The 24,617-nt window shown below is 43.4% G+C and overlaps 1 protein-coding gene across 1 annotated transcript; it reads left to right on the top strand.

The window, feature by feature from the left end:
- Positions 1 to 9,751: 9,751 nt before the first annotated feature.
- HECA (hdc homolog, cell cycle regulator) lies at positions 9,752 to 24,262 on the top strand. The gene is made up of 4 exons (XM_009644259.2): positions 9,752 to 9,809; positions 13,188 to 14,228; positions 17,352 to 17,506; positions 20,074 to 24,262. The coding sequence occupies exons 1-4, from the start codon at positions 9,752 to 9,754 to the stop codon at positions 20,236 to 20,238; spliced, it is 1,419 nt and encodes a 472-aa protein (XP_009642554.1). The 3' UTR covers positions 20,239 to 24,262.
- Positions 24,263 to 24,617: the final 355 nt, after the last annotated feature.

Below are 24,617 nucleotides of genomic sequence, written 5' to 3'. Positions count from 1 at the left end.
TAAGTGACTGGCTAAAGGGGGGGGGGGAAGATTAGCAGGAGTTAGAGAATTTCTAGAGCATTTCTATCATGACTTCAGTCCGGTGATGTAACGTGCACGACATCCGCTTTGCAGTTGGCATCTCAACCATGAGACTGTTGGTTTGTAATTTGTGAGGTGAGGAGAATCAGTGTTTCCAAATTTTTTCGCTGGAGCAGGAGGGACAGGAGAGGTGCATTCCTGGTGTGGCTGTTTCGCCTGGGGATAACTAAGTGTTGTTCCTTGTGCAGGTGCCACTGAAGGTGATGCTGGTGAACACCGGTAGCGGTACCGCTTGCTAGGTGGACAGGTTGTCAGTCTCTGTCAGCTGTAAGACTGTGTCCCAGGTACCTTCCGTGTACCTTTCCTCTGTGCTGGCCAGCTTCCTCCAGAGCTGAGGCTCCCTTGCCGAGAGCTAACCTGAGATGCTCCTTTATTCTCTCTCTCCCTGCTTCCATATGACTTCCGTGGTCAGAAACATCCTTGACTCTTTTGTCAAATCCACCTCCCTCCCTTTTTCCCCCCCCCTTCACAACAGAGGTACAACACTGGCTTTGGCATTTGCTGTAAGTGCCTGGTTGGCACCCCTGATCTTTGCCTTGACAGGATCGTTGCACCTGGTCATCTCTTTCATTTCAGCTAATCATAAAGGCTGGGGGAGTAGGTGTGGTCGCTAGCTTTATTTTACATTGGCTACTGCCCATCAGATTATCCTGAGATGGAAGTTTCATGAATTTGATTCTGACCGATAAGTCCAAAGCTTTCAACTGTTCTGGTTCAGGAGATGAAAGAAGAAACTGCTCCTGTCATGCTGCAGAGCTGGGAGTCCGGCTCTCATGTGCAAGGAAAAGATTAGATGGTGATAATGGATTCCCCCAAGTCTTCAGAACCGATGAATCTGAAAGGAAGCTCTGTAGTATAGCCAGGGCCTTGGAGGCAAGTATCCCATTACTAGACTCAAGACGCTTGCAGGAGGCCGTGCACTTAGGGTTGCTTGATCACTAAGCAGTTTATGGAGGATGTGGCCTGCTGCAGCGAGTTGTGAGGTCAAGAAGAGTTCTGCTGTTCGCAGTCAACTCTCGATTATTCATGGGAGATTATCTGGGTTGTGGCTTAAGCGTGCTGGGTGCAGGGAAGGGATTCGCTGTGCTGCTTTTGGGCCGGGCAGCTGCAGGCTGCGACTTGTGCTGCCCAGGCTTGCTGGTCCTCTGGGTCCCTGGGCTCGCTCTTTGCTCCTGCGTCGTCACCCTGGGTTGTTCTAGAGTAATTTGCATGTGGCCGGTATTATTGCTCTCTATCTTTACCCTGGAAAAGCAGTGGGTGATCATAACAACATAACCTGGTCTCTTTCATTAATATGACAAGACAGAAGTATGCAGAGATGAAAGCAGCGGATTTAATAATTGTGAAATTAAGATTGCCTGTACAAACCTTGGCTTTGCATCGTGATGTCAGTATGACAGTCTAATTGCGCAGTCCCATCAGGACCCTGCTTCATTCAGGGAAGGGCTAGTGGCTCAGAAATTTCTTCTTAAGTCTTCACAGTTCATTATCTGGTCCATGTATTGTTTCTGCCCCCCATCCACGTGCTGTAATGAAACAGAATTTTTGATTTCCTCTGGGCTTCTCTGTGCAGCTCTGACCATGTAATACAGAACTGTTGTTATAGCACCCCTTTACAGTGGAAGGATGTTCCCTTTTACGTTTTGACAAATTTAGCTTCAATCCCTGCACAATTTTTTCCTCAAAGCGTCAGTCAATGTTTGGCATCGTGACTGAGAAACATAGGCTGATTCTCCCCTGCCCCAAGAGGGCATCTGTTTCTGCTGCTTTTGGTGGTGTTTTAATGTGTGCATGTTCAGTGCTCAAACTGCGATGGAAGGGTTCTAGACACCCGGGTGGGAATTGGGAAGGTGGAGGGCATAACCACTGGCCAGATGTGATGGCTTTTCTCTGTCTTGCAGTGTAACTTCTCAGCAGGTGTTGGGATGGCGCCCACCAGGCGGATTCACGTTCTGTAGCTGTGCCTTCCTTTCCTATCTCTTCCATCAGGCCAAGCAGGAACTCTGTATGTGATAGATTAATCTTTCTTAACCGACCAAAGTGCATCCATTTTCTGCACTGCATGAAGCACAGGTCTGGGGGGAACGGGGACGGACGGACAGACAACTAATTTAACAGTATCGCAGTACACAGGGAAGCTGAAATGTGATGTCACAGAAAGCCTCATTTCTTACGTTCCCTGTCTTCAGAGAGGTTGGATATATAGGTTCTTAATAATTTTGTTTTGTTTTGTTTTCTAGTTAATTTTCTAGGTTACTTCTCTTAACCAAACTGGAAAATGTGTAAAATTATACCAGCAGCTCCATGGGATCGTGCACTTACCCCGTTGACTCCGGCCCTGTGGATTACCAGCATTCCCAGTGGCACAGTTGGTTACCTTCATCTGCAGACATCAATGAGTGTGAGGGGGCAAGACATTCTGTGGAGACTTTGCCCTGAGCAGCAGCAGAGTAAAATCCACAGGGTTTACTTCAGATTTGAGGGCTCTGAGCGGCAAATTCCTTCTCTGTTTCTGCCTCGCTGAGCCTGGGTGCTTTTACACTGTCGGCTCCAGCCATTTTATCCCTTTATCCTATAAACTTCTCGCTCTGGTCTCCGCATATAGTTGCTTCTGACCCTAAAATTCTTTCTTCCATCCATTTTCTTAGCCTTGTTTCCATTCTTGCTCTCATTGTCTAGCAGACCCAAGTTGTCTTCCTCCTCTTGATGGTCGCCATCTTAGCATCTTGCTGCTTCATCCCCTTGCCCTGTCACTCTAGTCTCTCCAGTGTTGGTGCTACGAGGAGATAAGAGAAAAGGAGAAGCTGGCTCTCCTTATCCGTGCTTTTTTCCCCATTAACATGGGGTCCATGCTATATTGAACTAAAAATATATGGCATTAGCTGTCTCTAAAACAACATCTTACGGTATATTGCCCACCTGCTTTAAGACTGTACTTTTTCCCCTCCGGCATAGGTGAACCCTTGAACTGCACAAGCGGCAGAGCTGGCGAGCGGGTGGGTTGTCAGGTGGAGTTGCCAGAGGTCAGGTTTGTGCGGGGCATGAGAGCCTTTCAGGGAAAACAAGTCTGTGGGGGAGCTGGTGGAGGTGGTTGCTGCAGGTCTCACTGGAGCGTGGTTTTCCAGGGGTGGAGTTCCTGGCACGGCAGTCCGAGGGGTTGTGCGAGCAGTGCCCACCGCCCCGGCCGGGCTCTGAACTTGTCTGTGGTTACCTGGGTTTAAAATGGCCAGCTGTACTTTTGCATACTCTTACCCTGGGTTTCACAAGTTTGTAAAGACTTTGATTTACTTTCAAATGGAAATGCTAATGTAGGACAAGCGTATGAAGAAGAAAATCAGTCAGCGCAACGGTGACTAACGTATTGACAGCTGTGACTGGCCAACAATTAAGATTTGCAAAAAAAAAAAAAAAAAAAAAAAAAAAAAAAAAAAAAAAAAAAAAAAAAAAAAAAAAAAAAAAGATTATATCCTGGAGGTGGGATAGTTAAAGAGGGCCAGAAAATTTGTCAGCGCAATATTTAATTTAAAAATGTATTTTTAGAGCATGAATTGCTGTAGTATTTAAGCATGGATTAATATTTGCTGTCAAATGTTCCCTGCTGCATGTAACATCCAATTCCAGTTTGGCACTCTAGTGATGTTCGGTATTGGCACCTTCTTATTACTTAGCTTGAGGGAGTCCCATTGATATCAGTGAGACCACCTGGAAAATTAAGTTTCTATTCTGTTGCAGTGACTACAGAATTTAATACTGATTAATTTTCTAAAGGAAAACCATTTTGCTTCATAATTCCATTGAGTTTGTCTAACTGCAGAAATCAATTGAATGCAAATATCACTGTCTCTATCAAAGCAAATTGGGTTTGAAAGGACTTTCATGTTCGCTTTAGGTTTTCTAAAGCTATGCAGTTACATGCTTTTGTAGCAAACGCAATTCATGTTCTGCAAATCTTTGCAAATGGAATCATGTCTATGGTATTACTGAATAAAATAAATACTATCCTTTCCTGCCAGCAAGTACACACCCATTTAATTTTTTTTAACAGTTATTTGCTATCGAAATGGTTATCAGTGCCCTGACAGCATTCGGTGTTCATGTGATGAGTCATTTGCTCAAGTGTAGTGCTTGCATGAGTAAGGCTTAGGCTCAATGTTGGTTAGGTTTTGTATGAGGAAATAAAGTTTTTGAACTGATTGCTTTGCTTTGTCTGTACTCATCCCGTATCTTCCTCCCAGTGATCTAACAAGTAGTGACAAAATGATTTCTAGTCCTTGGAGACATTTGTAAGTTTTCTTCAGCCTCGCTTACAGCCTTGCATATTGAGACATCCTTTGATATTAAAGTACTGTGATGACTGGCAGATGTCCATCCTTCTCTGCTTTTCTTCCTGCAGCGTATGTGAGGGGAAAAAAATAGAGGTAAACCTTGCATCCAGCTCAGGGCAAAATACTCCAGCTAATTTTCAAGGTGTCTAAATTACAACAGCACTAGTAGAGCATGGGCTTTGTTTAAACAGTTTTGATAGAAATCCAAATAATTTCAGAGAGGCCTCTTGAAGCAGTAATCTCGTCACTGGAGTGGGTAATTCCGTTTTGAAAGCTTGCGGGATTTTGAGTAGAGCGCTGGCATTTCCCGGTAGACTTCAGTGACGTTTATCTTGAGAGCTTTCACTTTAACCTTCAGCTCTTTGTCTCTCCTGCAATGGTAGAGTCTGTCGGTCCTGCTTCCAGGGCTTGAGAGGGATATTGCTGCTGTTCCTGTCTTGAATGCCTGCTGGGAGAGGAGGTGGCTTCAATCAGAGCCTGGCTGTTGAGCGTGCCTGGCGCTCCCTGTCTCCCCTTCTGTGCTTCCGATACCCATTTTGGGAGCAGTGTACCCTTGAGGTCTCTGCCTACTGCACAGATGCCAAAGATGGCCCAAATGGGCAGGGCTGGGAGCCAGCGCAGCGTCAAGAGGGAGATGTCTATTGGAACCGACGGCTCCACGCTCGGGAGCTGCTGTCTTGCAGAGGTGCTGGGTAATGCAGCTAGGGTGACTGCATCCCCTGTTTCCCACTGAGTTTCTACCAGCTTCTTCAGCCTTTAGTGTGGGAAATAAAAAGACTGTCTGTCATATTGAAACTTGTGAAGGATAGACCAATGACACAAAATTCCCTAGACTTCAAACTAAAAGAGGTGCTGATACCACTTGATTCAACCTTTTCTCCTTTTTCTCTTCCCTTCTGGTGCTTTTGGACTGGGTCTGGTGGCTAGCTGGCTCTGAAACTGGGCAAGTCCAGCCTGCGGTGTTTACATCTGTGCTTGGTATTAGGGCACCTACTGCTGGCCACAGTTACCTCTTCATTCCCAGCATGAACTGGAATTTGCCACTGAAAACTTGCTAGGGCAGGTGCGTTAGAGTCTGCTTTAGTTATTAGGACGTCTGTTTCTTGAGGCACCAGGGTTAGTTTCCGGTAGCATTTCAAAGTATTAAAAGCTATTGGAAGACTACAGCGAGGGAGTTGAATGGTGGAAATGCTTTTCTGTGAGGATGATTCATATGTGGGCAATGCAACAGCCAAGGTTCAAAACATGTTAATGCCCACTAGTCTTGAGATGGTCACTAATCTCTGCATTCACCCTGATAATGACCAGAAAAATCCACCTGCAGAGTTGTTCTCTGTGTTTGGACGACAGGTATTAAATGGAGAGAAGTTGGCTAGGTTGGCTAGAGGACAACTGTACAGATTATGGTGACTTCTACAAGAATGTGTGGATTCTCATGGTGGGTTTCAGCTGCATAGGCAGTTGGTCCAGCTTGGAGCGCAGATGGCTGTGGAAGCAAACTGCAAAACTACTGTGCACATGTGCATGCCTGTCCTCCTTAGTTCGTATAGTGTTGCTCTTGACTTTCTGACTTACTGTGGTGAGGTGGTGTGGCTGGGCTGGGAGTGGGTGCTTGGGGAAGAGCCGCAGATGAACTGACTTTGTATCATGTGCTAATTGCTGATTTTGTAAGCAGGCACTAGCTCCGACAGTGCTATAAATTAGAAGGTGTTAATGTGGCAGGTATGAGTTAAGCCTTCACGATTTCCATGTCATCTTCCCACTACTGTATAGTTGCTAGGCCTTTTTTTCTTTTTTTTTCTGAGGAGACTCCCTTGGAAGCCAAGCATGAAGTCAGCATAAGTGAAATGCATGGAGATGGTTCTAGCAACTACTGAGCCCTCCAGGAGTCCCATCATCTGAATTTCCAGGTGAACCAGGGTTTAGTAGCTCCAAATTACCCGATATCTTTTCTAGGGGAAGGTGATCACTTCATGTGCCTACTCGCCCAATAGAACTAGTGACGTCTTGCATGTGGGGTAAGCCTGCCAAGTAGAGCTGGGCTGCTTACAGCTTTGTTCTTTTTAACTCCCTTCTGAGCATAAATATTGACTGCAGCTACTTGGTCCTTGGGGGTAGGATTGAGCTCCGGATTGGCACGTAAGTACCAACATGTAGGTGCTTACGTGTGGAAAGTTGTCAGCCAGACTGCCATTGAGATGAGAGGCTGCCTGGAGTCAGTGGCTCGGCGAGGGGGATTCAGGTAGGTCTGCGTTGGGTGTCATGCCAGCCTGAGCTCTCTGTCCATTGCTTACGATAGACTGCTGGCGTTGGCTTATCTTCCCAAGAATGTAAGAGGGAGTCTCGTGACACAGAAGAGAGCCTGTGTTTTAAGCAGCTTACCAGGTACTGCTGTCTTGTTTTTTCCCCTCCCTCCCAGAGAATGATTGGAAACTTTCATCTTGGATGAATCTGCAAAGATTGCTTAAGAAGTGTTGGAGAGACATCAGTCATCATCAGTGAGTGTTATCGATACAAGTCACGAGCCGAGCTGTTTTGGAAGACTTCTCTTACTGTTTGTTGGCTGTTGTTGGTTGTTGTTGCTGCACTGAAGATCCAAGCCTGCCTTTTGGATCCACTTGTGAAACATTTTTTCCTGTTGCTTTCTTCTCGCTGCATTCACTGATCATTTCTATATTGCTGTATTATTTGTACTGATTAACCAGTTATGCATATGGCAGTACCACTTTGTCACGACTTGCTAATTTTTGAATATTAGATTGTATTCCAAGGTTCACCAAAGCAAACACGTCGTACAATTAATACAAGTTTTGTGTTCAGTCTGTTTTGTTGTTGTGGCGGTGGTTTATTTTCTACAGCTGCGTTACAGTATTAGCGCGATAATATTGTATGACTTCAATTAAAATAAAGCCATGCTGGTGGCAGAGGACATTCAGAAGATCCATGCAGATGGTTGGTAGGGAGTAGCCTTCCGCAGAAATGACTCAGCTGTGGTTCAGGCTGGCAGAGTGAACAATTCCTGGCTGTGTAGGGTTGTGAAGGGAGCACTGTTCATGGGAAAGCGGTGGCAGAGGTTAAAGTGCTTGATTTGCAAAGTGTGCGTCCCACAGGTACCCTTCTGGTCTAAGTAATGCGCTGGCAAGTAAAGTGTCCTTGGCATAGATGATGAGATGCTAGAGTAACGGTAGACCAAAAGCAAGCTATAGTAAGTGTCTTGCAGCTGGTCCAGTGTCAAGACCTTACCTTTTTTTTTTTTTTTTTGGTAATTTCTTCTTCCAGATCCATAACAACCTACTGTCGCCTGACAGTTGTTTTAAGATGACAGTAGGGCTGCCTCTTCCAACAGCCACCACGCTTCTCTCTCCTCTGCCCCCAGCCTCACATGTTTCACACCTCCCTCGAGCTTTACCAGCGATCGCAAGTCTGTGCGGTGAGCTGAAACCTATGCTGACGAGTAGAGGAAATAATTATCTGTTTCTGTCCACTGGCTGAAAAACTCTGGTGCGTAACACAATGGATAATGTGGGAACGTGGAGGAGGGGGGAAGAGCAAATTTTGCTTTAGGCGTCCGCATCGAGGACTTGGAACAAATAAGAGCAGTCACGAAACTGAAGCCATGGAGTCATTGCATTTGGCTTGCTGGGTGCATCTTTGGTTTTATGATGGGTGTGTAAACAGAAGTAAACAACATTCTCCTCCATTTACTTCACCAGAGGGAAGTTCCTCAGGCAGCCGTTGTTCTGCTGCTTTCATCTGAGTCATAAAATGGGAAGGGTGGTCTTCATATACGCTCTTTCTTTTTTATTAAAATGTGGAAACTGGTTAATGTGGGTTTTTTTGTTGAAGGAGATTTATCTCGACTGTCTGTTTCTATTCCTGGCTTTTATTGATGTTTATAAACCTGAATGGAAAAACTGAGAAAAAGCCAAACACCCAACCCAGCTTCCTTGCTGTCTTCTGTCATGTTCTCGGTTTTGAAAGAAAAGTTAATTTTATGGTAGCTCTGTCAAACGCAAAACATAACCTTGTTTAAACAATGAGCTATCTGTGCTCAAATATATGTTTGTTGGGACTATGGTATGTTATTCCTGTTTTAGAGGACATTTATATGCTGCCCCTTGTGATTATTTTCAGAATTACTGATCAAAATCGCTCCAGTGGAATATGAGAAAACACTTGGTATTTTTTATGTGGAAACATAACTTCTAGAAAGAAGCAGCGTGCAATTGTAGTTGCAACCGTTACAGCCATGCGCTCGTGTCTAAACATCGGAGCCATTCTGCTATACAAAACTGCCCTCTGTCTTGTTTTGTTCTCTTCGGCTGTGAAGCCATCTTGAAATGGAGAGGTAGAATAGAGGTACTTTCATGGTTATTTGGGCATTCTTTCAGAAGCTCTGGCGGGGAGAATGGATGCTGCTCTGATACCTGGGAATCTTTCATTTTTCCTGAAGTTCAGTTTCATGGCTTTGGAAAACAGAAATCTGTTGAGCTATTAGCTACTTGGAAGCAAATTGTGTTTAGGTGACAAACCAGCTTGGGGCTGCAGGTGTGGGTGGGCATCTTGGCTGTGTGATTTTCTATTTACTCCCCTTCATCGTCTCTTTTGACGGTAATTGTTGTACTGTTATCACAAAACATCAAGACGATGATTCTAGCTCTGACTTTTTGAAAAAGAATCTCAAAATGCATTTCTAATTGGGAGATAGGAGGGCTTGAAAACAAGAATTTTTAAAGTTTTGTAATTCTGTAGTAAGTGCTTTGTCTTGTTTATAAAATGACGATTAAATAACCCAGAGCACTTTCAAGGGTGTGAATTGGTGGGAAGAGCTCTTCACAATTGCTAATGTGGCTCCCATAGTAAGTGATCTGAATGCTGTCTCTTTTGCTCCTAAGGCATATCTGTTGCTGTGAACTGGGAAAGTTGCACAAAAAATTGCTTTGTTTTCTGTTTCTCATTTATTCTTTATGTAGGACCATGTGGCACGATTATGTTTGGCAGGAGATACGAATAGAGAGAAGTCTGCAAGGGATGTTCAGTCCTGCACAGTCTGTTTCGTACAGATAGACTTGCTGGAATTTGAACCATTAGGCAGAACCAAATGTTGGCTTGAGGTTTCTGTACTCTTTTCAGGTAGTGGAGCTTTCTGCTTTCTTAAATACGGGGATACTACAGAAGTGGTGGAACTTTCTACTGGGACAACTTACATGAGCTGTGCTGGGCTCTTCAGTTTCTGTTGCGGAAACGCTGCAGCGGTTTTATCAAGGACTTCTCCATGTCAGCAGACTTTGTAATAGCAAACCTGTATCAGTGAAGGCATTGACCTTGCTGTAGAGTGTGGCGACATGGCAGAGAGACCGGTTGGTTTTCTGGTATTTCCTGTGCTACTGCAGAAGATGTCAGGTGAGCTCCCAGAAGCGGTGAGTAGGGACCAGCTCCTCCTGTTAGCAGTGACGTTTTCCAAAGCAATCTCAGTGCTACCACTTCACAATTCAGGGGAGTCTTTTGCGTGGGGGAAGGCTCTTGTTCCCTCGGTTGCTTTTTTCCAGCTGCTCTAGACCTGCTTTTGCTATGGTGATTGTGTGGCCAGCCAGTTCACACCCAGAAGATCAGGTGAGGGAACATCTGAAGCCTTGTAGTCGTCTAGTTAAATGTTGAACAAGACATCACTAATCCAAAACTTGAAGCTTTTCTTTGCTCATGATTACGCTGCGTGGGAAGTTCCTCAGGTAATCTGGTAATCTCTAAATTCTCAAAGTGAAGCTGGAGAAGGTCCCATCCCACAGTCCTTCCATTGACCAACGAGGGAAAAGCGGGAAAAAATCTGTTGAAAGTCACCTTTACAATAGCTTCTAGGCACCCAGTGCATGATCATAATCAAATAATTGTGGATGCATTCTGTGGAATACACAGGCTATGGTGGTTTTTTTCTGTATTTCAGCCACCTATTTTATTACTTTAATTTTTTTGTCCACATTATGAAGAGGCTGTAAACTTCTCAGGGGCTTAGAGATCATATGGTTTTGCATCCAAAACCCAAAACATGTTCAAAGGCTAATCAAGGAAACAGCTTCCTTTTTTAGTCAGTTAACTATGCCAGTATGGATGAACAAGTGTAAAGTCTTTATACTAAAGTGGAGATCTCTAGACTTGTCTGTATAGTAACTTTCTCGGCTGTCAGCTATAATTATACCTGTGAGCGTTAGAACATTTACACTCTGAAACACAGGGGGAGCATAAGTGGATTTTTGGCATGTTCTTTCTTTCTGCCTCCTGGCAGCAGTGGAAAGGAATATGGACCCAAATAGATGAATACAGGAAATGCATAAGCGAGAGCTGTTCATGTTGGTACCTCCGGTATCTTGCTGCACATCTCACTTCTGATGGTTTGCCTTTAATGGTTTCAGTTTAACTGGCTTCTCTGAGATAAATTTCTTAAGGATGCTATAATTGCAAACTGTGCTTTCAGACCTTAGCTATATTTAATGAATGACTGATAACGAAGAAAAACTTTGCAGAGATGCTTGGTGTGATGCAGTGTGACTCGATTCGAAGTCCGGGGGAATAGGTGGGAGAATTCTCTGAACGGGTAAACTGACAGCTTGTATTTTGGGGCAGGTAAGTTATCATTCAGTTTTGCTCTTGGCCAGCAACGTTGTACTCAGTTATACACAGTAAAAAAAGTGGAGAAAAATTAGTCGTTAGTAGCCAATAAATTTCGTGCTTCTCAAAGACATCTCAAACCCTGCGTGTTCTCAGTGGGCTTTTCAGAGACCTGAAACAACTGGTGAGAATGTAAGTGACACATGTGTAGAAGGAACTTCCAAAGAGTCCCGAGGGGATGCCTCTCTTACCTCTCCAATTTGGTAATTTGTCTTTAATGACTGCACAAGTCCATATTCTGAAATGAAATAGGTTTGGGTTTTGTTTTTTTGGTTTTTTTTTGCTTTAAGAGAATGTTTTCAGGGATGTGCCTTGGTTGCAGTTTATAGTCTAATCCCCTAAGGAAAGGTATTGCAGAAAAATTCTCCTTGCAACTGTGCTGCTTCTGGCATTAGAAACGGAGGCAGACAAATGAGGTGAAGGATGTGGCATCTTCTGGGGAATAGCTCGGGAAAATTCTCTTCGTGCCCATCTCTTCTGGGTAAATAAGTCTTAAGAGCTACCGTAATCTTGAATTTACTGAAGGTAACCTTGAAGATTTTGTTTGTGTGTTTGTTTATAGCCTTTTAGCAACAACTTGTTGGGAAGGGGCAGAACCATTGGTATGGCAAAGATCTGTTGTTGTAAAGCATCTGGCTTGTGTACTGCTGCTGCAGGACAGATGATGACGGGTAGCGTGTCTATTACTGGAAGTCTGAGTAAAAGTGAAGATAGCGTCGTAAAACCTATCTTCCCACTGCAAATTATGTTGTGTTATTTGTGCTAGCAGTGACAGGAACGGGATTAAAAGCAATGCAACCGAGTGGTGTTTTTTCCCCAGCTTATCAGATAGAAATTTGAAGTCCTAAGGGAAAAAAAAAACCTGAATCACGGCAGCCTCTCTCGGTGTACCTCTTTTGCAAGTCCTGGAGCTCTGGCTGAGGCTGGGGAACTGCAGGGAGCTGTTTGCTCCTGTGTCGCACGGGATGAGATGGCACTTGACCGTGGAAGACCCTGAGAAGCTTGCTAGTATTTGAATGCAGCGATGAGGAGGTTAAAAGGCAGCCTGCCAGCCCTGTTGGAGCAGTACTTTTTGGTGAAGTGGAGGAAGTGGGAAGTCAGAAATACAGAGGAGGAATATTTGTAATACTTGACTAAGCATCTAAAAACTTCATAATTAGAAACTCTTAAGATCCAGTAGAAACTCCAACTGAAAATTTCCTGTGCTTTCTGTGCCTCCCAGCTGCAACTGAGCAGCCAGAAATGGGAGTAGTTTGTCGTCTGTGGTACTTTGGTGAGGGAGAAGAAAATGTCTCTGCTCCGTAAATGAACGTTTTTTGTAGAACATTTTTGTGTAGAAGCTGATACTGTTGCAGGGAGAGAATTGAAATAAACTGGTTTTTTGCTCAGGGATGTAGCAAAGGCTGCTCCTTTGCTGATAAAAGACCATGTGGCGTTTGGTTTTTTAACCTGTCTGTGTTGCAGAACTGTTTGGGTTGTGAAATTCAGCTATCCAGTTGGTCAGTGACGGTGGTATAGTCTCTGTATGTGCCTGAGCAATGTAACGAAGGCCCTTCTTTCCGCGCTAGGAACGTAAGCTCTTAGTCTGGCTTTTCAAAGTCCTCTGCTCCCTCCTTCTCTCCCTAGCTGTTGTCTCTTGCTCAGTCCCAAAGAAAAGATCAATTCCTGCCTCTCCCTGTGATCACACGGCCAGGCTGTATTGCCTGCTTGTTTTTCAAACAAGCATCTCTGTGTGTTCTCCCCATGTTGCCTCTCAGGTTTCAAAGCAACCCTCCAGAACATCCGCAAAGCTTTCTCCTTACTTCTTAAAGCCTTTGCAACGGTATCCGCAAACCCTTGAGGAGAGCTAATGCTTCTGAGGTGCTTTGGCTTTGAATATTAAACAAACTGTAATGTCATTTTGTTTCCTTATTCCTTCATTTCCGTATCTCCTTTCACATACTTAACTTCTTTTGGCAGAGACTGCTTTTCACCCTGACCCAGAGCCAGCACTTGCGGGGCCCTTCAGTAATACGGGTCGCGAATAAGAGCTCGTGTGCCTTTTTGGCACGGCATTTAAAGAAGTATTGCGGTAAGCGGGCCGTTAAGTTATTAATGTATCTGTTTTCTCTTCCACAGAAGCCCCTTGCGCCACTCCCCTGATCTGTAGCTTTGGAAGGCCAGTGGACCTGGAGAAGGATGACTACCAGAAGGTCATATGCAACAACGAGCATTGTCCGTACAGCACCTGGATGCACCTTCAGTGCTTCTACGAGTGGGAAAGCAGCATTCTCGTCCAGTTCAATTGCATTGGCAGAGCTAGGAGCTGGAACGAAAAGCAGTGTCGCCAAAACATGTGGACAAAGAAGGGATATGACTTGGCTTTTCGCTTCTGCTCCTGTCGGTGCGGGCAGGGTCATTTAAAGAAGGACACTGACTGGTACCAGGTGAAGCGAATGCAGGATGATAAGAAGAAAAAATCAGTGTTGGAGAAGAGCACGGGAAGGTCGATGGCAGAGTCGGCGGAAGAGGCCAAAAAGGGCCGGCCAGCCAACAAGCCGCAGAAAGGCTTGAGTCACGACCTCCAGCGAAGGCACTCGATGGACAGGCAGAACTCCCAGGAGAAGGGCGTCATGGGCGGCAGCTACGCCGTTCGTTCGCCTTGTGTCTCTCCCGGCCAGTCCCCACCCACCGGCTACTCTATTCTTGCCCCCACGCATTTCAGCGGCCCTCGCTCCTCGCGATACTTAGGAGAGTTTTTGAAGAACGCCATTCACCTGGAGCCCCATAAGAAGAACATGGCCGGTGGGGGCATGTTCAGGAACACGCACTTTGATTACGGGGCAGCCGGCTTGCAAGCGCATAGATCGGGACACTTCGATGCCCCTGTGCAGTTTCTGAGAAGGCTCGATCTATCTGAGCTGCTTACTCACATCCCCAGGCATAAATTGAATACGTTCCATGTGCGGATGGAAGACGATGCCCAGGTGGGCCAAGGGGAGGACCTTCGGAAGTTTATCCTTGCTGCTCTTAGTGCCAGCCACAGGAACGTTGTAAACTGTGCGCTATGCCACAGGGCGCTGCCAGTGTTTGAACAGTTTCCGCTGGTGGACGGGACCCTGTTCCTTAGCCCATCGAGACACGATGAGATTGAATATGATGTTCCCTGTCACCTTCAAGGTACAGGTTGTCTGTCAGTCATGCTAGGCTTCATTAAATGATGGAACTGCCTTCTGTGCCCTGCCCCTCCCATTTTAGATTTTCATCCCGGTTCTGCATTTTTCAGCAGTTCTGTAAAGCTTGAAGTCACGTCCCACTTATCAGCTGGATCAGGTTGAAACACTTAGGAAGGAATTACAAGGAGCAAACGCTGTGTAGGAAGATCCATGCCTTGTGTTTGGGTTTACAATTAAAAGACTTCTCATCTGGTTTCTAGGTAGACCACGGGAAGGTTTTCCAGCCACTCTGTTCTGCAGCGTGTGCATGCCGATTTATCTATTGTGAGCTTTACACCAAGATATACATCAACCTTTTAAACAACCTTTTAAATTTAAGCATGCTGTGCTGCAGCATGGGTGAAAGTTATATTTACACAACCGGTGAGACGAGATGCCTCTCGTCTGCTTTCAGGCTAGAGAACATCAGTTTTGGTTTATAGAAAACTATTTATTTTTTTTTTAATATGAAAAGGAGTATAGCCTGGCCTACGTTAACACTGGCCTGGAGAGGTTGGATGTAGTAAAAGTAAGCTTTTAATATGCTGGGTTGAAGCAGCAAGGGGGTAGTGGGGGATTTAGATTTATTTCCAAACTCCCACCTGCTTGGACTGTGCCCTGATAATGTCCCAGCTCCGAGCTGAGTTGAGACCAAGGCATATATTACTTTTCTCCTCCTAGAGAAACAAATCGATCTGGGATGAACTTCAGCTCTTCCTGAAAGCTGTGTCCCAAACTAAGCGATCAGGGTGGTACACGGCAAAACACGCCTGTCCTGCAGCCTGCTGGCAGCCAGCACGGCTAAAATAAGTCAGAGAAAGTATTCGTAGTTTGGTGTTCAACAACATCGAATTATATGTTGAAAAGACTGTTGGGAAGGCTTTAACAGAGGTAGCTTAACATTTAAGTTTCTCTCCCGTCAATAAAATATGTTATATCCCATGCATGGTCATACTATGTGTTATGTAACGTTCCTTTGCTCAACAACTTTGTATTTTTTTTTTCTTTCCTTAAATCACTGTGCACTAAGTCACTAAAATGTATTCATGCTAACATTATTGTTTCTGTCTTGCCTGATGTACTTCAAGGGGAAAAAGTGCTAGGCAAATGTACAAGCTAAAAGAGCTCCAGGAGAAACAGAATATACATATGTGAGATACCAATGCTTATTTCTTTGGTGGGGAGGCACGCACAATGTGCTTGTGATCTTATCGGTACTAATAGCTGGTTTAGTAATAGTGAAACTCATCCCTTGTTAACATTTGCCACTAAGAATGAAACTCTGCAAAAGATTTTTTTTTAATTAATTGTTCCTTAGCCATTGGACGATACAGCCGAAAAACTTGCTCAGACAAGATGCCGTGAATAATTAATTGTTAAAATTTTTACCTCCTTGTCCTGGGAAAAAATGGTTTATTATCAGAAGTACTCTTTGAAATGAAATTAGGTTTGCAAGGTGCTGTTCCAGGGTGTTATTTTCTCTTCAGTACAGAAAATCACTTCTTTTGTTTCAGGTATGTTTAAGATATCAGGTGCCTCATTTCCTATATAACAAGGATCCTGAAAATTAAGCGGCGGGGGAATGCAGTATTTTAATGTGTGGGAGCAGTGCAGAACTTCAGATGAGGAAAAATCTTTTATCTTCCTGCACAACACAAAACTTCTGTGTGTGAAATGATTTGAAGGTCTCCGATCTAGAGTGTTCACTTCAGGAACAGAGTTAATTATATTTGCACTTCAGTTTCATCATACCACTTTTTCTACAACTGAACACACCAATGTGGAATAACACAATTTTTACCAGCTCATACTAGCAAGTTTATTTTGTATATATATTTTAAGAAAAATTTGGTTTGTCTTCTCATATTTCTTAAATAGTTGGCTTAAAAAACAAACCAAGTTAAAAACCAAACCATAAGTTTTAAAGTATCTGGTATGGCCTAATCATAAATTGTTAATATTTTACTGCCTTTTATCTAGAAAGGGTACGAGATGCATGTCTTCTTTAAATTACAGGGTGTGATGTGTTCAGTGTTTGGATGCTACAGAGCACAAATTGCATTCCAAAATAAACACATATTATACGCAGTCCTGTTTGGAAGCTGATCTGTAACAGCGGTGCTTCTTAACTTTGTCTTGTATAGCAGTGCAAAATATGGTATATTACAGAATTAGTATTCTCTGCCAGCCGACTTTTCATAGCCAACTATTAAACTACAGATGGATTCAGTCACTACAAGTCAGGCACAATCTAGGTGCCAGCTCTCTATAATTTGTGTAGGGCTTTTTGTTTTGTATGAAATTTGCATCTCAGATTTTGCATCGATGGGTTTAGTAACATTTATGTAGAGAAAATATTTCGTTTTCAAGTCTGAGCCACTTGATTTTTATGGAGGTCAATATAGCTCAGGTTTTGAAAGTCACTGTGCGTACAGAGCCTAAGGTCATGATAGGGCTCGACAGATTCATGGTTCTGAATGGCATGTTAAAGTCTGTGTATGTGTAACGTATAATGTTTCAAAATACACTTACTGTAAATGAATGGTCAGGAAAAAGTACGTGAAAGGAAATTGCTCTGTCGCTTTTTTCCATGGGGAATGTTAGGTCCTTAGTCCCCCCTTTGCTGGAAGATTTTGGCAAGTTGTTAAATGAATCTGTACCCAGCTTGCTAATAAGCTTCAACACTTCTCCACTTCTTCTGTTAGGTGGGGATGAAGCTAGGGCACAGTCCTGGGTTTGGAAACTCTGCAGCTGATCACAGAGCTTAACCTGGCATCTGTTCATGCAGCTTCAGCAACTCCTTTTATAAAATATTTTGCTAAGGTACTACCAGCAAATGGAGGAAGGGAGGGTGGGCAGGTTGATGACTAATTCCTGAGTTTTGCATGTGTGGAAAATAGCTTCAGTCAAACCCTATGTATTCCCCATAGAGAAACGTTTTTTACTTTATCATTCACCCTTTAAAAAAAAAAAAAAAAATTTAATAAGGTGTGATTTGCATCACTAAAGGGCAGATAACTCATTGCAGGAAATGTCTGTGTTAATCTTCTGTTCTAGTCTCCTTAAGAAGTGTGTTTCCTGTCCACAGGAAGGCTTATGCACCTCTATGCTGTTTGTGTAGACTGCTTAGAAGGGGTTCACAAAATTATCTGCATTAAGTGCAAGTCCCGATGGGATGGAAGCTGGCATCAGCTGGGAACTATGTATACCTACGATATTCTGGCAGCATCTCCCTGTTGTCAGGTTAGTACCGTACGTAAATAAGACTCATAAGCTGAATTTCCAACTGATGATAAGTAAAGCCAAGGTTTGTGTTTCTCTTTTCCCTTCCCTTCTTCCCTCCTTCTTTTCCAGCCTGTATGTATGAGTGCAATACAGGAAAGCTGACTGAGTCCCTGTCCCTTTGTCTTAATTTAGGAGGCACAAAGGCCTATAGCTAGACAAAAGCCAACGCAATGGTCAGTGGTTAATGCATATGTTTTTAAATAAAGCCCCTTTAAATGCATTCACAATAAAATCTGATGCTTGAGACGATCACTGGCAAGTATGTTTGGCATCAGATGTAATTCTGGCAGTAGTTTAATAACATTGGCACATTTTTAGCAGATGTTTCATGTATTCAAGTTTCTTTTAGTTGCTTGAACTGTGTTTTATTGGATGAGAAAGATCCGGGGCCTGGGGTTACTCCAGAGTAGACACATACCTGAGGCAGCAGGGTGGTCAGCATCCGAGAGGATTGTCCGTGGGCTGGGCAGAGCCCTTCTGTTGTGCAGGTAGTGCGTGGGAAACGCACTGGGCACCGTGAGCCCACTGGGCTCAATGGTCTGCCCGGGATGCTGAGGAGCAGGCTGTTGCTTTCGGACATGCAGGTGGTGGTGCTGGGTGAGAACAGGAGCCTCGCAAAGATGCATTCGTACAAAGTGCAATCACCCCGTGATTTTGTGCCTGCGTGCGAGCAATCTAAAATATAGTTTTGTCAATACACAAATGCCATTTCATTTTGAATTTAACATATTTACCAAAACGTGTTGCTCAAAAGACAAGTGGTGTTGCTGCTACTGGATAAGATGTCATTAATAGCAGTTATAACTAAAGACGGAGATAGTAGCTCCAAATTTAGTGCCTCCTGAGATTGTAACTTTATTTTTTTTTTTAAATGGGGACATTTAAAGATAACTGATACTGACTTGGTAGCTCTGTAAAAGCCAGCAAATTTAAATCTGAATTGCTTCTGTTGAATGTACAAGACAAGATTTAAGGTCTCATTATACAAGAGCCTTAATTATATGATTAATGGGCAGTGTGACAGTACATGGGAAGTAACAGAACTGACTATGAAATCATTAGCTGCAGTGACTGTGATTGCCAGATAATACGCATTATTGTTTCACCGTGATTGTTACAGATGATTCTGTGCCTACAGAGGAATGACATTTAAATATGGTATATAATTTTACTCCGAATTGCCTTGCTAATTTCTATTTTGAGTAATTTCTTACCTTATTTCAAAATATTTAACTGTACATCACAAGTGTGCGTGTAGGATATAATGAACTGCAGCCACTGCCAGGTTACTAGCAGCTAGCTCATGTGCTGGACAGTAGCAGGGGGCAAACACCACTTTGGTTAAGAAAAATCATGCAAATCCATGCCTTACCAGATTGTATTTCTAGAATTTCTGCTTTTCAAGCAGAGCAGATGGCTGTGGAGCTGATGGTTTGTTTCTTTTTGAGTCTTGTCTCGCCAGTGATAGTACTTCAGTAATTTCTATCTCTCCTCATCCCAGGAAAATTCATTAAATCAAGATTGCCCCAGAAAATAATTTTTTTGTTCTTTTCAGTGAAGAGCTGAAGCTTTCATTAGCGCTTTGGGCTGCGAGGTTAAGCTATGCTACAGCTCAGGCCCTTGCTGCTCATTTGCCACCTTTACTCTTAAACTCCTTTACCATCTCAAATCTCTTCTGCTTCTCCTGAGTATGTCACACGGCCTGCTGAGCTTTCACACCGCCTGTTGCTTTCTTTGCATCAAATGGGCTGGGTTTCTCAGCGAGATTTCTTCTGAAGACTTTTTTTTTTTGTTGTTGTTACTGCTGAACATTAAAAGCCCTGTCTGTCCTCACCCTTGACCTTTAATTATTTCTCATATCCACCCCGTTAATGCTGGCCCTTTCTCAGCTGGATTTTGTAGAATAGTTTGTGTGCTTGAAGCGATGTTTAGTTTGTATAACCTGATATGTATTGTAAATGTTTAAATAAATACCTAAAGTGATGCAGTACCATGCCATGCTGATAAAGTAGATCGAGTTACACACTTGTAAAGCTAAAAGATGAAAATGCTGATATATTTCATAGACAGATCATGTTCAAACATCAGCCTAAACGGTTGAATTGCATGGTACAAATGTAAAATTTCTCTCTTCTCTTCGGGGCTTCATTAATGATTTATTGAGACAGCACTTCATGTGCGAGGGAGAGAGGAATTGGTTCAGAGATTAATCAACACAAACCGATTGTATGCATATATAAACATGGAAATTCTACCTCCTGTCAGTCAGAGTGGGAGGTAGCTTACCCCCCAGACTTTGGTGGTGGTATTTCATGTGAAAAACATTGTGTATGCCTGCGAGTTACCAGCCCGGGTGAGGAATGTCCTTACCAGCAGCTCCCGTTACTGCCAGCGTCCTGACTTACCCCCGCCCCTGCCGGGGAGGGCAGAGCAGGGGGCTGCCTGCGATGCTCCCTTTTTCAGAGGCGAGTTCGGTGATTTCAAAAGGGTTTTTTTGTTTGTTTGTTTCTTTGTTTTTTTTACAGGCTCGACTGAACTGTAAGCACTGTGGGAAGCCAGTAATAGATGTACGGATTGGCATGCAGTATTTCTCTGAATACAGCAACGTCCAGCAGTGTCCTCACTGTGGAAATCTAGACTACCACTTTGTGAAGCCATTTTCTTCATTTAAAGTTTTGGAGGCTTATTGACGAAAGCTTTGCTTTAGTAATAGCTATTTTATTTCAACTTTATTACATATCTTTTTATAGGATTCATTCTGTGATGACATTTAATTTCTTTTCTAACTGAAAGAGCAGCTTCTTTGTCTGTGTACATATGAATGTGTATATATATATACATGTTGTTAAAACCCGAATCCTTCTGACAAGATCTCTGTGAAGGTTGGAGGCAAGCCAATTTAATGGCCTTTAATATATCCCGAGTGTGGGTTAAAGTTCAGCTAAAAATGATTTGGTTGTTTTTTTGTTGGTGGTTTTCTGTTTTTTTGGGGTTTTTTTGTATAATTGTAATACAGTTTATAGGAAGGGTGTGGGGAGACATGCAGGACCGAGAAATACGTCTGGTTGGAAAGTGGGTAATTGCGTAGGGTTGTTGTCCCTCCAGCTTGGTGGAAATGGGAAATCCTTGGAAAGAAACCGTCCTGTTACTGTTGAATTCATTCAGCCTTTCGCATCGGTTCCCACGGGCGCAGGAGCTGGCCCCGCGCTGCCAGTCGCCTCAGCAGGCTTTCTTTCAGATTTCCCGAGACGGGGTAAACGAAGGTATTGTGACAAGTGAATGTAAATGTATGCCAGAAAATGCAATCTTGAAATGAATTGGTTTTGGTTTTTTTTGGCATAGCGTCTTCCTGCCGTGTGTGTTTGATGTGCGTTGCCCTCACTGACGGACCATACGGCAATATTGCTGCTTCCACCGGGGCTGTCGTGTGCCCAGCCAGGTCAGCTGTTCATACCAAAACAAGCTGGAGATCTTAAAATGCTTTATTTAAAGGTTTTTCTTCACAGATATTTTAGGGAAGGAACAGGCTGAGCTGAATGGGGATGTGTTTGTATGTATCTGCTGGGGCTGAGGCTTTGCTGCCTACGGCGGACTGGTGTGACTGGTGTGGAAGGAGGACCGTGAAGTGGGATCTGGGCCGTCAGACCTGTAAGAGCTGAGAGGTACAGAGTGTGAAAGATGGCGTTGCTTTTTAAAACAGTTAATTGCTGCACCTTTGTCTTTCAAAATTGCGCTAAATCCAGGATCTAAAAACTTGGAGACTTTTCAAGAAAGCAAACTTAGCATATTTGCTTTTGACATGCCTCTGTGCTGTACATAGCAGACTACGCATTAGGCAGTGAACTTGTATCAGAGGGCTTGGCCCTGTAGACTCTGCAGTTGTTCTTTCTTGGTTCCCGTTTCTCCCTTCCTTAAATAAAATTTTTAAAATAGGTCGTTAATCTTTTGTTTGGTTTCTCAAACTCATTGAGGTTTAGGGGAGATATTTTTTTTCTTTTCTTTTCTCCATAGTTTATTTATGGAGTGTTTGTCCACTTGAGAGGTGTGGGTTTTGTTTCTGTTTACGAGGTGGAATTATTTTTTGTTTCTTCTGAGGTTGTTCGGTTTTCCCAAATTAGAATCTTTTTAAAGACTGAATCTGTTGAAGTCATGGTCTTGAAAATGGCCCTGATACTCTGCCACCCTTGGAAAGAAAACAAAAAAGTCAGAAGCCGAAAATGTGTTTCATATGCTGGACTGAGAATTATGCTTTCTGCTAAGTTAAGAAATTAATGTGCACATAAACGGAATATCCATGTTTCTTTGTGCATAAAAATGCCAGGTTCACAGCTTTATTTCCTGGCTGTCCTCACTGCAGAATTAGCTCCTTTTAGCATTAGCCACTCTTCTAGTAATACTCAAGCTGCGCAGGGGGCTTATGTTGGCACAGCTCACTCACTGCTAACTTGAGTGGTAATGTCCTCAGAAGCCAGCCAGCTCACGTTAATGGTTTTCACATCTGGACTGTCTGTCCTGTACAGCTACACTGGTGATCGGCTGCTGGTCTGAGCAACAATGCTAGCGGGCTGTGGTAGCCTTTGTCACTGGCGCTCCCCTCCTGTCCTTGCCCCTGTGCGTGGCTTTGGGTCTGGAGCACATCCTTGGGGTCCTGTACAGCTGTTCCCTGTTTGTGACAGTTTTGGGAAAACCTGTTTCCTCTTTAAGGAGAGTTATGGGAAGGACTTCGGGAGACTTCTAACACTGTCCTGGTGTGGCTACCACAAAGCAGGTAACACTGAGCCCTGTTGCAGTGGGACCAGCACTGTAACTATTGCCCATAGGAGCAGGAGCCGGTCCAGGCGTATAGCTGGGCTGGAAGAAGGGGTCTAGCAATTAAAACGTGGTTAGCTGTGCAGTGTAGATGAAGAACAATCAAATTATAATTTGAATTAACTCCTCATGGAGGATGGGCCCTTCAGCTTTGATGGCGCATTGAGCAACCTGATGGGGTTAGGATGGCTAACAAGGTTGGGAGTTGCGTTGCCTGCCAGAACCAGACCAGATAGACCACAGTTAGACTGTTCCAGCAGCCCAAAATGACACAGCAAAGACAAAGCTCCTGTAACGAAAAAAATTAAAGCATACACTTGTAACTGTAGTGTTTGGTCTTGAGTGCTAGGCACTCATGCCATCAGTCCAGGGTGTTGACTCCCACACAGGCTACGTGGTGTTGTATACCCACTTTTTCATGCATTCGTCGAGGGGAGGTGTCACTCTACAATGCACATGGTAGAGGAGAAGTGCAATCTGGAGCCCTTCTAAATACTTACCCATTGCTTTCCTTAGAGTAGCGTTATTTATAATTCTGTTCTTTTAAGTACTTAGATGCCTCTCCAGATGTATGTATGACAGTCGAGAATGAGTAGACATGGAAAAAGGGAATTTGGCCAGCTTTAAAAACACAAGCGTATGAAAGGTTGTGCGGTATATTCAAGTCAAAACCAAGAATGCAGCAGACTGAGCAAATGCAAAGGGGAAAGCCTATTTAAAGGCCTAACAGTGACAAGAAGTTACATACAAATCTGTCCAAGAAAACAATGTAGTTCTCCATCGGCTTTTCTTTTTAATTCTGCTGTTAAGTGAGTCATACCTACTGCTTGAGGAAATGCCTATTTTCTTGCAAAACACATCTCTCAACTGGAGGCTAGCAGCACATGTAGCACTGTAAAAATGGTCCGTGATGGAAACCAGCTGAGCTACAGAAAGATTCCTCTGAACTTTCACTCCAAAGTAAATTGTCCCTAATTTGTAGAGAATGCTTTCCCTGCTTCTTGCTGGTACTGAAAACTAGTCTTGGGTTACTGCAAAATGCGGTATTTTTTGTAACCTGCATCAGATTCCAGGCAAGCAGTCAGGCCCACCCTTGGGCCATGAGGGTTTCAGCTGGGCTTTGCATAAGTACAAAGGCAGAGGTAACTTCTTTGGGACCTAATGGTGACCGAACTAGACCGCAGTTGGTTTGCTGCCCATCTTGACGAGCACTGGAAGTAGTCATGAGCTTTTAAACGTGTGGAAAGGGAAATGATTTCCCTAGCTGCTTGCTTTGCTTGTTTGGCTGAAGTTTACTCTTCATTACCTTTCATTTTTCTGATGCTGTGTGGTCTTTTAAATCTGGCCTGTGGTCAGATTAAATTGTGCCTGAAATATGTTTTGTAAATGAGAATACAGTCCTCTGGATTTGGCGATTCGTTCTACTCTTAAGTGCACGATACTCCTTGTGATAGTAATAGGAGTTGCATGTGCAAATGCTTTTCTTTCCAGTACTTAACTGTTTTCCATGGGAGAGGCTTGCATTTAGATAGACTTCATATTTTGGATGCATAAAAATGAATTCATCCATCAGTAGGATGTTTAAAAGTAAATTTTGATAACTGTAACTAACACAACGGACATCTTTTACATGCTGATGTGTAATTGAACATCTACCAAGGTCATCAGCCTGAAATTCTTGTTCTGCCTAATGCTGCGGAGTCATTAAAACTGCAGTGTTCTATAGCCAGCCCATAGATGATCCTATAGTCTGTTTGCATTAACATCTCCAGTAGTGAGCAGTGTATTCATAATGAATTTAGTTGGGAAAATAGGGAATATTACTACAAAGGAGGCATCTAACCCAGTTTCTTTCTTTTTTTTTTTTTTTTTTTCTTTTTCCCCCATGTACTCTTCATTTTGCTGTACCAGGTAACCAAGGACAAACATGTTGTTGTAAGGCCACTGGTGAAAAAAACCCTCAAAAATATACTTGTCCATAAAGGTTTATTGTTGAGACATTCTTGGATTGCACTTTTGCAGATGGAAGAATATGTACATAGCAAATGAATGTTGATGAAATTAAAATAATTGGTTATGATATCATTTGCGTGTGTTGTTAGAGAATATTTTGTTGTGACTTCTCTGTATTAAAAAGTAATAAATACCAGACAACGGTGTGGGTTCTTCTTTCCCCCTTCTCCTCCTGACACCTTTCTACAGCTGCTCCTTACAGGGAGCCTTACTCTAGTCACGTATTCCAGGGCACCGTGAAAACAGC

The sequence above is a fragment of the Egretta garzetta genome, unplaced genomic scaffold (genome assembly GCF_000687185.1).
Source record: "Egretta garzetta isolate BGI_Z169 unplaced genomic scaffold, ASM68718v1 scaffold397, whole genome shotgun sequence".
Taxonomy (NCBI): domain Eukaryota; kingdom Metazoa; phylum Chordata; class Aves; order Pelecaniformes; family Ardeidae; genus Egretta; species Egretta garzetta.
This window is presented reverse-complemented; position numbering and strand designations above follow the sequence as displayed.